A 14,098-nucleotide genomic window follows, 5' to 3' on the forward strand; every position below is an offset into this window, starting at 1 on the left:
GGCAGGAATGTCATCTATCTTGCCTATATCAACACTATTATTACTAAGAGGCAAAACTGGATATTCTTAATGTGTACAATGAATGCAGGAATGCATGGATAAGAAACAAAGACAGAGAAGTCTTTATAAAAATGAACAAAAAGTTTTCAATTCCAATTTTATATTTGAGTTAGTTGAATTTTTCACTATACATGTTAATATCCATTCTTATATTTATTTTCTAAAAGGTCTAGGGAAGAAGCTAAGCATCATTCTAATAAATGCACAGTTCATTTCCACATACGTAGTTTCTCAATTCAGTATGGGAAATATTAAGTAAAATTATGAAGTATGCTCACATGTCAAGAACCACATCTAAAGACATCATAGTTGTTTGCTTCGAGGTGAGTTAATTCACCTGGCCTAGGGCTTTTCCCCCTAGGCAGGCAGATAAGGGGTCACCACTAATCTCATTATAAATCCACACTTCTCCTTCTTCAATGGTTAAGATCCCACTCCAGAGCATGGGTTGGGGCATCAAGGGTACCATGAGTGACACTGGCTAACTGCATCTGTTTGCCAGAATAGCTTGCTCTGCCCTCCCCCTGCTCACACAAAAGAACTGCAGCCTCCCAAGGAAGATATTCTCAGGAATTTATGACTCAATCAAATCACCCAAAAGGAGCATAAATGGGATTAGTTTTAATATTGTTAAGTTGCAAAAATACAGGCATATGTGCATGCCAAAGCGAAAATGTACGCAAGCAAAGGGGGAAAACATATGGGCACCCATATGGTGAAAAGCGCATTGCTAGACCTTCATACACTTCTCATTTACAACAAGAACCAAAGTTAGTGAACATAAATTTGCTTTGCAAAAATGTGAGAGGAACAGCTTGTTTGCCCATAACTGTTCCACTGAGCAAGATATGTATAACCTTGATTTCTCATCTCAGACACCTCTTTCTCACACTGTAGGGATTAATTAGGCTCTAAACATGGCTTCAGATTAGAAACAAGGATCCTGGCTGCCTTGCAGAGACAAAGAAGTAGTAGCAAGACTGGATGATACGGCAGGTCAACTAATAGGCAATTCCTATTAGTGGCTGAAACTTGTACCTGGGATGGCTCAGAAGAGAAATGAGGTTGGTAGGTCTCAGCAGGCTTATTTTAATTGAAGCAGAGGAACAATGGGGACCTACAGCAGACAATGGCATGAATGTGGTTTTGATTCAGAGGCTGTGCTTTTGTTAGAGCAATACTGCGTGGCGATAGAAAGTGCCTAGACAGAGGAAAGTTGGTGGGGAGTAAGAAAGGAAAATGTGAGAGTGTGGATGATGCTTTAAGTTAGTGAGCACCTTTGGGTGTCCCAGATAACAAAAAGAATTTGATAAAAAAAAACCCACATCATTTTACATTGCACTTGTTGCAACCTTAATTCATGGGAGCCATATTTGTAGAGAATTAAAAATCTCCAGATTTGACAATCAGGAACTAGGTTCTTTTCATAGATCTACAATTTTAGTTAGCTGTGAGTCTTTTATCATTACTTAACCTTTCCATCTGTTTCCTTACCCATGAAACAGGCAGACTATTCCTTCTCTGACTTATTTTAGATAACTGCTATAAAATTGTTTGAGATGATGCATATAAAATAGTTATAAATTACAAATTCTATAGAAGCATATGCACAAATAGGTTAAAAATAGAAAACTATAGATTAGTTTTACTTATAGTTGTATTATTTTGAAATAATCAGTGATTTAGAAGAAATTGTAAAAATAGTAGACAGGTATCATGTGCTTATCAGTCAGCTCCTCTATTTGTGACCTTTTATGTGATTGAATGTATACACACACACACACACATATCAAATATTCACATACATGCATATGTACTATAACTACTCTGTGGAGCTTATTTGGATTTAACCAGGTTTTGCATGTACTGTTTTTTATGTCTTTGTGTATAGTTCTGTGACATTTCATCACACATGTGGATTCATACACTTAAAACAGCAATTAATATATTATGCTATTCTAGCACCAACTCCCTCCTGTGGGTTTCTCCTTCCTGTGCCCTAAATTCTGTCAATCATAGGCCTTTTGTGCATATTAAAATCTTTCCATCACACAATAGCTAAGGAAGTGAAATCATACAGTGTTTTACTATAAAGTTTCAATTGATATGGACTCTTTTTATTCAGCATAATGCCCTTCAATTTCATCCATGTTGCTGAGTATATTAAACAGTTCATTCCTTTTTATTGATCCATAGTATACCATGATATATTTGTACCATATCTTGTTTAACCACTCACCCAATGAATAACTTTTAGGTTGTTTCCAATTGTGGATGTCACAAATAAAACAGATGTATTACTCCTGACTTTTAGGCAGACAAATGAAACACTGAATCACTGAATGAATAATCCAGGAGTACCAAGAATTAAGACAGGAAGGCAGAAGTAGAATAATAGTAGATATGAGCACTTTTCTCTCAGGGCTGCTGGGCCATTAAAGAAGTTAAAACATAAAGTGTACAGAAGAGTATTTGGCACACAGTAGAAGCATTCATCATAATACCATCATAAGTAGTGTTTCGGAGAATGCATTGAAAGGCAAACATGGCACAACTGTAATTTAGGAGGAATGCATTTAATATGCATTCAACACTATTACGTGTTTTCAATTTGTCTTCTATTTTCATCCCTAAAATAAAATCTGATGTAGTTGACATAGAGTTCCATGTCACAGTCATAGGAATTGAAGATAATGGAGATGAAGTAATGTTAAAGTCACTTGACTTCTTAATAACTTAGTCTGGATTTCAAGTTCAGGTCTGTAAGACTTTGAAGTCTGTATTCAACTTACGATCTAACACTACCCATCTGAAGGGACTGACACCTAACAATATGTGCAGGTTAGTGCTTCTTTTATTTGGACTGTCAAGGACTTGACCATTTGTTTAAGACTTTTTCTCAGGAATTTGTACAGTAACAAATATATAAAAGCTATAGTATAAACAGTCATGGATCAAAACATTTCTTAACCTTAACATTTGGCAGGGTGAAGAATAGAAGTTAGAATTGGCCAAACAGGTCAGAACTATGGAGGATACTGTGGAAGACTTCTGGCAACCTCACACATCTAAAACAATGCCAGCCATTACTTCCCAGACAGCTATCATCAGACCCTTTCATCACAGTCATGATACCCTTTCCTCAGAGGTCCTCTCCCACCACTAGTTTTTACCCAGGATTAATCAATTTAGTTATATGGATTATTTATCATAGTACATTAGAAGCAAATAATCAGGAGAAATGTGATTTTAAAACTGCAGATACACTAACTTCAGGAAGAATTAACAACATAAAGACCCAAGTTTTCAGTTCTGCCAATATGTCAATGAAATTGACAAAGTTGCATTAAAATAGGTTGGAAATCATAATCTAGAACATATATATATATATATATATATATATATATATATATATATATATATATATATGTGTGTGTGTATAATTGTATTATTAATCATGATTAATATTATTATATACTTATTTTTTGATTATAATTAATATATTTTATAATATAATTGGATATTATTGTATTACATATCATTATATAATGCATAATATATATAATATAATTGTGTTATATTATGAGACATATTATAAAATATAATTAATATAATATAATTATATAACATATAGTATAATTATACATTATATACCATATTTACATTTTTAGAGGTGTTCTGCACTTGGGATAATGGAAGAAATAAAAAATAGAGAAACTATACCAAACAGAACAACTTCTAATGGCTATATTTCTAGTCATCCCAGTCTCCCAATGCTGAAGTACAATTGATGTGTATAATGTTAATATTACAATATAAAGATGAGGTTAGATGGCATTCACTAGACTGAAGGAAAAGAGAAGATAACATGGTTCATTTTTAAAGTGCTTCCATTAAAAGTGACTCAAGTCAATGCATACAGGCATCAGCTTCAGTTACCTAGAAAATTCACCTCTGCAAAATAATTCACTCACTTGCTCCCTGAGGTATTACTGTGTATGGGTAGATTGTAGGAGCAACTCACTCACAGGTGAATGGCTGTCATCTTAAAATCTCAGTGGAGGGAAGAAAGAAAAGAAGACTTTATTATGTTTCCCAAACATCTGGCCTTCCCAAATATGCCATCAGAAATGGGGCCAGGTGCATAAGGCATTAGAGTGATCGCTGGCTTAGAGGGAAAGCTGCTGTCTTAGAACAGTGGCAGTTTCCTGTGCCTCCTCCACCACTCCCAGGCAGCACTCTTGTTTTCACATTACTCCTGTGCCCCAAACTCATGATGATCTGGCTCCCTTTCTCCTGTTCTTCAGAAACAGAACTGAAAATAATTCTTGAAACTTGGTATATTCACAATAAATACCAGACACACTGGCCACTGGCTAACCCCATCACCTACCCTATTTGAAACCTGCCTACCCTATCCTGTGGAAATCCCTTAGAGACAGCAGCCTGTGATTTTCTCATTGCCCTTGTTTCTTGAGCTTTGGGTCATTTGGTTCATATTTCTAGATGTGGGAAGTCTTTTAAGTGCTATGTTCTATGGCAAATCCATATGAATATATGTTTTTAATTACGCCATTACCTACTATTTAAAAAAATTAAGTATAGCTTTTTATATTTAAAGAAAAATAATAGATATATGATCAATTGCTCTGTGGTTTGCATGCCAATAACAAAACCCAAACACATATTTATAGAGTACTTTTTTAAAATATGTTCACAACATTTCATCATGATCCTGTAAACTTTCCAGCTTTCCTGAGAAGCGAGTTCCATGTCATCACTTCTGGAAAGGTCATTTCTGAGAACCCTGGCATATTTAAATATTGCAAAGGAAACAGGTAGTCCAGAGGTTTCCAGCTGCCTACTCAGTCTAGAAATCAGAGAAGCTGGAAGGCTTTTAGACCCACATCTGGAATCCTTGTGATTCTTCATTGCTTTTGTAAGAAAGACTTGTTGGTGATGTTTTTTGTTGTTATGAGAAAACAAACCTGAAAAGCAAAGCCACTTCAAAGAGGCTTGAGGAGAGTGGCAGAGATGTAAATACTGGCACCATGAGAACTGGTAATTGGCAACCAGAGCTCCCTTCTTTGCCTCCCCTCATCCCCAATCAGTTTTATGCATTTACCAGTGCCCCTTACTTGAACCCCTTCATTTTTCAAACACCTATCATTTTGAGATCATATCCCTATATTTTGAGTTGTACTTCTCTTCATTATATTTATCAACTTTTTATATTTATGACATTCATCATGATTTTGGACCCACCAAACTACCATTATTATTCTCTAGTGTGATAATGGGTTTATTTTTACCTCTTCCTATAATTCCTATGAATTGGTAGCACAAACATAGACAATCATTTTAAACCATTAATATGAATATTCTTTTTAACATTTAGTCATTGTTCGATTAAAATATTTTTTCCTAAATGAAAAAAATATATTTTTTCATTCCCATTTTATAGAGCTACAAATTTAAGCCATGTATTAACATTTTTGGGATCATAGCTGTCCAGTGAGTTAAATCCTTACATGTAATCCCATTGGAATTTCAAAGGAAATGTCATTGCAACCTTTATTTCTTATTATTCCATGCAGAACTAACCAGCAACTTTTTATAAAAATGCTGCTTGATGTTCAAGTTTTATTGGATGTTCCTCTAAACCTTTAAGACAACTCCCTATGTCCAAGTAGATGGAGCATTCTTCTAAAACATTTTTTTAAAAAATATTGGAAGTTACTTGGTATATGCAAATTTTAAATTTGCAAACTCTCCAGGTTCCTAATCTATTCAAACTTTGGAAACAATGCTTTGAGTAGAAATGTTTAAATGGTATTGAAAGCAGGGAGGGGAAAGACAATAATAGAAATGACAGATAGGGAAGTGAAGGCCTAGATGACAAGACAATGCCACCTCAGAGTGAAGCACTGCCATCCCAGAGATTTAAAGAGGAGAAGATCCTTTAAATTTAGACTTTGCTGTGCTTTTTTGAGGCCAAATTGTAGCTATTACATTATATATAGATTGGGAATATTTGAATGAATCTCCTTTCTTTTAAAAAGGAAATTGAACCAGTATACCATTAGAAAGAATTGCTTAGAAAGACTTATACTAAATCCAAATGCCTTTTAAAATATTTCTAGGCTTAGAGAACTATATATTTAGGATCAAATAAGTACATTCTGATACTGCAAGCATTCACAAATATATTTTACTTTACTAAATACATAAAAAGTGTTCTGATGGTTAGACAATTTTTTGTATAGCATAAATTCAAAAATTTTCCCTGACTTTACAACAAAAGCTCCTGGTGCCCTTATCTTTGGGAACATATACTATTGCTATATTTGTATTAAAGGTGATCTTTGTGATGTCCTTCACATATATTTTAAAATTCTTGTTAATATTTCTTTATAATATTGACATTTTGGGTTTCAATACCTGAGGTCTTTATATAAAGATTGTTAACTAGATTTATTAGCATTATCTTTCCCTAATAATAACACAGGGAAAGAAATACAAGTTCCAAGTTTCTGTGCAAGAAAACAGCAATGCTTAAGTAGTGCTCCTAGTGATAAATCTAGTCCCTTATTTGGTGCCATTGATATACTGATGTTCCAAATTAGGGAAAGAAAATCACGTCATTTTTTCCTATGTGTCTATATTTATCTTTCAAAATGCCTTGAATTTTAATTTACACACAGTATAACACACTTATTTTTAGCATATGGTTGTAGTAGTTTGAACTAATTTCAATACCAATGTAACCACCATTTCATTCAAGATATAGAATTTTTTCAAAATTCCCAAAATTCTTTGTACCCCTTTTCTGTTCATTCTCCCCAATGTCCTACCCTAAGCAACCACTGGCATACCATCTATAGGCTAGCTATGCCTGTTCTAGAACTTCATGTAAATGAAAACATGTTGTATGCAGGACTTTATGCTTAGCTTCTTTTCCTTGGCCATTTTGTTATGTGTATCAGTGGTTTGTTTCATCTAATTAATGAGGGGTGGTCTATTGTTTGAATATATCCTAAATTATCTATGTGCCTATTAGTGCTTAGTTGGGTTATTTCTACTTGGAGGAAAAGAGAGCTATTATAAACATTGTGTGCAATGTACTTTTGTGGATGTATGCTTTTGATGTATTTTGAGTTAATATCTAGGAATAGAATTGTCAGGTCATACTTTAAGTGTATGTTTTAACTTTATAACAAATGTCAAATTGTTTGTCATGGTGCTTATACCATTTTACAGTCCCAGAGTGGATGGACATGAGCTTCAATAGTTATCTTCACCAACACTTGATATTATCAGTCTTTTTAATTTTGGTCTTTCCAAAGGTTGAGCAATGGAATCTCACTGTAGTTTAAATTTCATTTCAACATTAATGATGTTGAGTATGTTCTCATATGCTTATTTGCTAGTCATAGATTTTCTTTTGAAATTGTTTATTCATATTGTTTTTTGTTTATTTTGTAGTGGGATGTTATTTTTGCAAGAATGCTTCATATACACTAGATTTAATTTTTTTCTCAGACATGTGTACAACATATATCTTCTCTAAGCCTGACTCAATTTTAATTTATTCTTATTGATGTTTTTAATTTTGATGAAGTCTGTTAAGGGTTGAATTGCATCCTCCTCAAAAAGCACTTTGAAGTTCTAATTTTCAGCACCTCAGAATGTGATCTTGTTGGAAACAGATTATTTACAGAGATAATCAATTAAGATGTGGTCATTAGTGTGGGCCCTAATACAGTGTTACCCTTACCCCTTTAGTGTTTCCCTACTTTAAGGGAAAATTTAACACAGGAAGAACGCCATGAAAAGATGAAGGGAGAAATCAAAATGATACCACTAAATATCAAGAAATGTCAAAGATTTACATCAATCACCAGAAGTCAGGGGGGAAAAAGCATACAAGAGATTTTCCCTCTCACCTATCAAAAAGGAGCCAAACCTGTCATCACCTTGATCTTGGATGTACAACCTCCTGAAATGTGAGGAAATGAATTTCTATTCTGTAAGTCATACGGTTTTTTGATATTTTGTTAGGGCAGTCCCAGAAAATTAATACAGAGGTTTTTTTTTACCCATTGTTGGGGTTTATTGTATCATAGCAGACCTTTGTCTTTCTCAAGATTATTAAGATTTACTCCTGTGTTTTATTTTAAAGCTATATTACTTTTAAATCACACATAAGATACACTCCACACATTTTCCTAATCACTATTCACTGAGTTTCATATTGAATTTTCTAATGTCTAAGACAGTACTTATTTCTGTTACAATTCCTAGAATTAATCATAGTTTCTAATAGTCATGCAAATATATCACATGAATTTGTGCCCACATTTTCAAGTTCAATTTGGAGTGAGTTTAGCTTCCAAGAGGATAAGGCTCAATGCCCCTTTGGTTCCTTCCCACTACATTGGAGATGATGTATTAATACTAATTTTTGAGTGCCCAGCAGAGTTCTGATATTATTTCTAATGTCCTTTTCTACTCAAGGTGGACTGTTTATGTGCAGATAAGACAGGTGTAGCTTTGGATTAATATTTACAAAGTTCTGAAGCAGGAAATCTCTTTCCTCTTGGATTCTCAATAATGCCAACATTCCCAATGACAATGTATCACCTTACCACTCTACTGAAAGAAAGCAGATATTACCTCCAATTAAGAAATTAACATCTTCACTGAAATTTACTTTTATAAAATTTTGTTCCTTATAGTTTAGAAAACAAAAACCTTTTAATATTATAAAAAGTGCTATGAAAATAATTCAGTAAATTTCCTCTATAAATTCTTTTGGACTGGAATACTCAGAAGCTGATAGAAGTTCCTGTTTGATTTTTACATTGTTGTTTTACAGATACATTGCTGTTTTCTGATTCTTGGAGTTCTGTTGTGTGTGACAGTCAAGACTTAAATACACTAACTCTGAATGTTTTCCATACATGAATACCTTACCCTTGACTGATAGGTGTCTCCATGTCACAGTTGGCTCTGGTCTGCCAATAGCAAGACACAGCAGGGTCACGCTGCTTCCCTCATTCACGGTGATGTCTGAGGATATGTTCATGATCTGAGGAGGAACTATAAAGAAACAGAAAAGAGAAGAAACACCTGAGAACTATTCTTTCCACTTAAAAGATGTGTTATCATGATGAATATTGTTCTCATTCACAAAAATTTTATGTTGCTTGGTTAAATAAAATTTTGGCCACCAACAGCATTTACGGTACTCTCCTGAAAGGCAAAGCTTAGTATTTTATTTGGTTGAAACAGGAGACAGGGGCTTCTGTGTGGATGGTGAGGGAACAGAGGAAATGAAGACATGGACATTACTGCTATTGACTTAAGGCAAAATCAAAGCAAAAATACAAAGTCTTCCAAGGGCCCAGTCTATCCATATACTCATTCCTTGTATTGGAATCAATGGCTGAAGTGAGTAACCATGAGCAGTCCCCAAAGACCTTTTCAAAACTCTTACCAAAAAGATCAAACACACTGAGATAGTTAAGATTTCCTAAGCATTCCAGATCTTTTCAAAAATTTTTGAACTTGTACAAGAATAGTCCATCCTGGAATTTTCTTCTTCTTGTTGCTTAACCTAAAAATTCCTGACCACTCTTAAAACACACCCTTAAACACTCAGTGAAATTTTCTCAGACTCTTTCAGAGTTATTTGGCTTTCTCCCTGGACTCAACCAATAAGCATTAATGTCCCTGCTGCTTTTGTCAACATGAAATTGTACAGACACTCTTCAACTTAGGATGGAGTCATGTTTAGTAATACATTGTGACTTCAAAATAACCTAAGTCTAAAATGCATTTAATATACTTAACCTCCCAAATATCATAGTTTAATAACCCAGTACATTGTGGAGTATAGGTGGTTTCCCCTTGTGATCATATGGCTGATTTGGAGCTTGGCTCACTGCCACGGCCCAGCATAGTGAGTTTTATACTGTATAACATTAACCTGGGAAAATATCCAAAATCAAAATTCAAAGTAAAATTTCTACTGAGTGAGAATGATTTCCTATTAATGCAAAAGTTAAAAAAATAATAAGTATAGCCATCATCAGTATGGAACTAAACTGTATTTTAAAGGTATGGTATTCTAGTGGTCAGGGCCAGGGTTCTGGGTCCATTTACATCAAGATTTGAATCTTGGCTTAGCTCCTCATCTACTGTATTTCTTCATAAGTAACCCTCCTTTAACTCTTTGAGTTTGGTGTGCTCACCTGTGAACTGCAGGTGACACTAGCAACTAAATTCACAAAGTTGTGAGGTTTAAATGAAATAATGACATAATAGAGTATCTGATTTAAAGGAAGCACTCAATAAGTGTTAGTTGATAGGACAATCATGATGATGATGATGATGATGATGATGATGGTGATGATGATGATGATGATGACAGCAACAATAACATCTTTCAAAAATATCATTTTCCACTCATGGGCCAATACCATCTCTCTGTATCTTTAGCACTGCAGAACATACACAATCCCTTATCTTACTACCTATCTTGCCTATCTCAAGCCTTGATTATCAATTCAACTCAAAGCTCATTATGGAGAAAACCTAGATTCCTTCTCAATTTTTACTCCACATCACCATTGTTCTGGTTGTATTTCTCACTGATCTTCACAAGGACATCTGCAATACCCTCCAATCTGAAATCTTCCATTTGGTCTCTGCAGTTTTTGGTCCCTGCAGTTTTTGGTCCCTCTAATCTATTCCTTACTAGGCTAGAGTGATCTTTTCAGGCAATAATCTAACCAAACTACTCTCCTTTGTACTCCTACAGCTCACCATGACCAACCAGATGTAGACAATCTCCTCTGCATGACTAAAGGGCTGGGCACTCTAACCCCAAATCCACTGCCAATCTTCCTCCCCAGGCACAGTTACCTCTAACACAGCACACTGCGTATCTTCACTCTACCTGCAATATGAGAAAAGCATAGGTGCTTCCATAGTGTTGCTCCTCCTCCTCCTTTCTTGCTTCTTTTCTTATAAAGGTATTCAAATGTCACCTCCCCTCTGCTGTTTTCCCTAAACTCTTCTCACATCCCAAAACCATCTATTCAGCTGCATCTTGTCCAAACCTGATTCAGGAAGGAGACTGAGCATGTGGCATTACAGGCAATGTTTTCATGCCTGTCTCTTTCCCAGGAGAGCAAGTGGTGGAGGTCAAGCAGCGATCACACACATCTCTATTTCCTCAGTGTCTGGCACAGAGGCTGGAAAGATTGCATGCTTAATTCCTCTTTGAATTAAAGATTCAAAGAACAGATTTAGCAGAATTCCAAAAACTAGGGTAGTTAAGACTTTGAATGGGAGATTTCAGACACCTAATATGTTATTTCCAATTTTCTTTCCGATCTTCAAAATAAAAGGAAACACAACAGAAAGAAGGCTTACAGTCATGCTGATTTGTATGTACTGCACTTTAATTATGAATTATTAATTATAAAACAGGTAAAGCAATAGTAGATTATAAACCACCTTGAGTCAGTGACAAAAGAGAATTATAGCTGATGCTCAATTCAGACGACTATGCAGCCTGAAGTTTTATGTTGCTGAGACCTTACAGGTAAGTCTTTTCAAGGAGAAGCCATAAGTAATGAGCAGAACATTTGAGCTCTTAAGGGAATCCACATTATCAAATAAATAAAAATTGCCTAGCTTATAAATCTGCCATATTTTGTATTATTTCTGCATTAGGAATTGCCCTGAAATTTCAGTGCACATATTTTACTGAAATACACAGTGGGAAAAAAATAGTGTACATTCTAACTACACTGCAATCTCTTGAGAAAATTGTTCTACCTGTTTTTCAGTATTTTCTAACTTGTTAAAAAATAGTTCTGGGCTTAGAAATGCCAATACTTTTTTTTTCACTTCTGTAAAGCAACAACTTCAGTGCAACTTCCAAAATATTCTCAAAATAATGTCTACTTTAGCTGGAAGTACTAGGCCATCTGAAGGTCCCTTTTGTAGACCCTAGAGACTCTTCAGAAGGAAGCTAGACACAGCGTGAGGAAGCACAGTCATGGTGGTGAACCAGGATTTAATACATTGCTGCCATGGTGCTGTGGAATGCAGTGCTCAAGCACAGTGCCTCACCTCAGAGCCATTATTTCCATGGACATTGTATCTCATTGGATGGTTTGAGGGCTGGATGAAAAGATATTTGTAAAATTCCATAGATGTTCATCACGATCTCCTCATTCTCCCGGAGCTCAGTCAATGTTACCCATTAGGAAAGTTTCCTGAAGTGGGATTGCCAGTGGCAAGCCAGACAGTCCCACTAAGTCCACAGTTCTATCTCTCCTTTTCTGCAACTGGATAATGGTCTGTCATTTATCAAAGGAACAAGTAATTTCAAAGGTGTGAGTAGCCAAGTGGAGAACGTGGTTTGGCTTTGTTTATTTTTATTTTTATTAATGAAGTGCTGAGGATCCAACACAGGGTCTTGAGCATAACAGACAAGTATTCTTACCATTGAGCTAGCAATCCCCCCAGCTCTCAGAAAGTGAATTGGGAAGAAGGAAATACTTTTTATTTTCAATTATGGTATTCTCAGCAACCAATGTTAGTAGGTAGCTTTGATTGTAAACTGTCTTGCACATGCATTATCTCACAGATTCTTTAAAATTAGGAGATAAATTGAATAAATATTCCATTAAAATAAAGAAACTGAGGCACAGGGGGAACTAAGTAAATTGTCCACAATTACAGAATTCATAAATGGCAGAGCACATATTATAGTGCCTTTTGATTTAATCTCTTTTCAATCCCCCAAACACAATATTTATATTCATTCGCTTTTGCATATTGTTTCCTTGGCTTCCTAGTCATCCCAGAGCGTCTTCTTTCAGAGCACTTGCCACAATAAACAAAGTTCTCTCATTCAAGTCTGCTTCCCCACTCACCTCCGTTGACAACAGGGATCCCTCTTAACCATTCTTGTTTCTCCAAGGCCCTGTGCATTTTTTGCCAAGGGAGGTATTCAATAATGCTAATTTAAATCTGAAGCAAACTTGGCAATACTATTAAGACTTACTCTTGCTTTCATGATAACTTTTTGCAGAAAAGATCACTTGAGGATGGCTTTAAATGAATCTCCATATTTTGGCAAGAGATCATCGTTCAATGCAGATGAGCATCTGTGGCAAATGAGTCTATATATCACGCTAGTGCTTATATACAAATAAACACAAAGAATGAATAACAATCTTACTTTAAATGCCTAGATTACTCAAAGAAAATGAAATCTTAGGACCTGAGGAGCCTAACTAAAGGATTACAAATAACAGTGTGTGGCAGGATATAAAATCAACACGCATAAATCAAAGGCATTCCTGTATATCAGCGACAAATCCTCTGAAATGGAAATGAGGACAACCACTCCATTCAGAATATCTTCAAAAAAAATAAAATACTTGGGAATCAACCTAACAAAAGAGGTGAAAGACTTATATAATGAAAACTACAGAACCCTAAAGAGAGAAATAGAAGAAGATCTTAGAAGATGGAAAAATATACCCTGTTCATGGATTGGCAGAACTAACATCATCAAAATGGCGATATTACCAAAAGTTCTCTATAGGTTTAATGCAATGCCAATCAAAATCCCAACGGCATTTCTTGTAGAAATAGAGAAAGCAATCATGAGATTCATATGGAAAAATAAAAGACCCAGAATAGCAAAAACAATGCTAAGCAGGAAGTGTGAATCAGGCGGTATAGCGATACCAGACTTCAAACTATACTACAGAGCAATAGTAACAAAAACAGCATGGTACTGGTACCAAAACAGGCGGGTGGACCAATGGTACAGAATAGAGGACACAGAAACCAATCCACAAAACTACAACTATCTTATATTTGATAAAGGGGCTAAAAGCATGCAATGGAGGAAGGATAGCATCTTCAACAAATGGTGCTGGGAAAACTGGAAATCCATATGCAACAAAATGAAACTGAACCCCTTTCTCTCGCCATGCACAGTAGT

The 14,098-nt window shown here is 35.3% G+C and overlaps 1 protein-coding gene across 5 annotated transcripts in view; it reads right to left on the reverse strand.

Annotated features, from left to right (window-relative positions):
- The window catches only part of Opcml (opioid binding protein/cell adhesion molecule like), a 1,142,904-nt gene that overhangs the window by 94,453 nt on the left and 1,034,353 nt on the right, over positions 1-14,098 (reverse strand). For all 5 annotated transcript variants that reach the window (XM_015499064.2, XM_015499063.2, XM_048796129.1 and 2 more), the window contains one exon: positions 9,037-9,162. In XM_015499064.2, the coding sequence (XP_015354550.1) occupies positions 9,037-9,162 (126 nt within the window). The remainder of the gene's footprint in view (positions 1-9,036; positions 9,163-14,098) is intronic.

The sequence above is a fragment of the Marmota marmota genome, unplaced genomic scaffold (assembly GCF_001458135.2).
Source record: "Marmota marmota marmota unplaced genomic scaffold, marMar, whole genome shotgun sequence".
Lineage (NCBI taxonomy): Eukaryota > Metazoa > Chordata > Mammalia > Rodentia > Sciuridae > Marmota > Marmota marmota.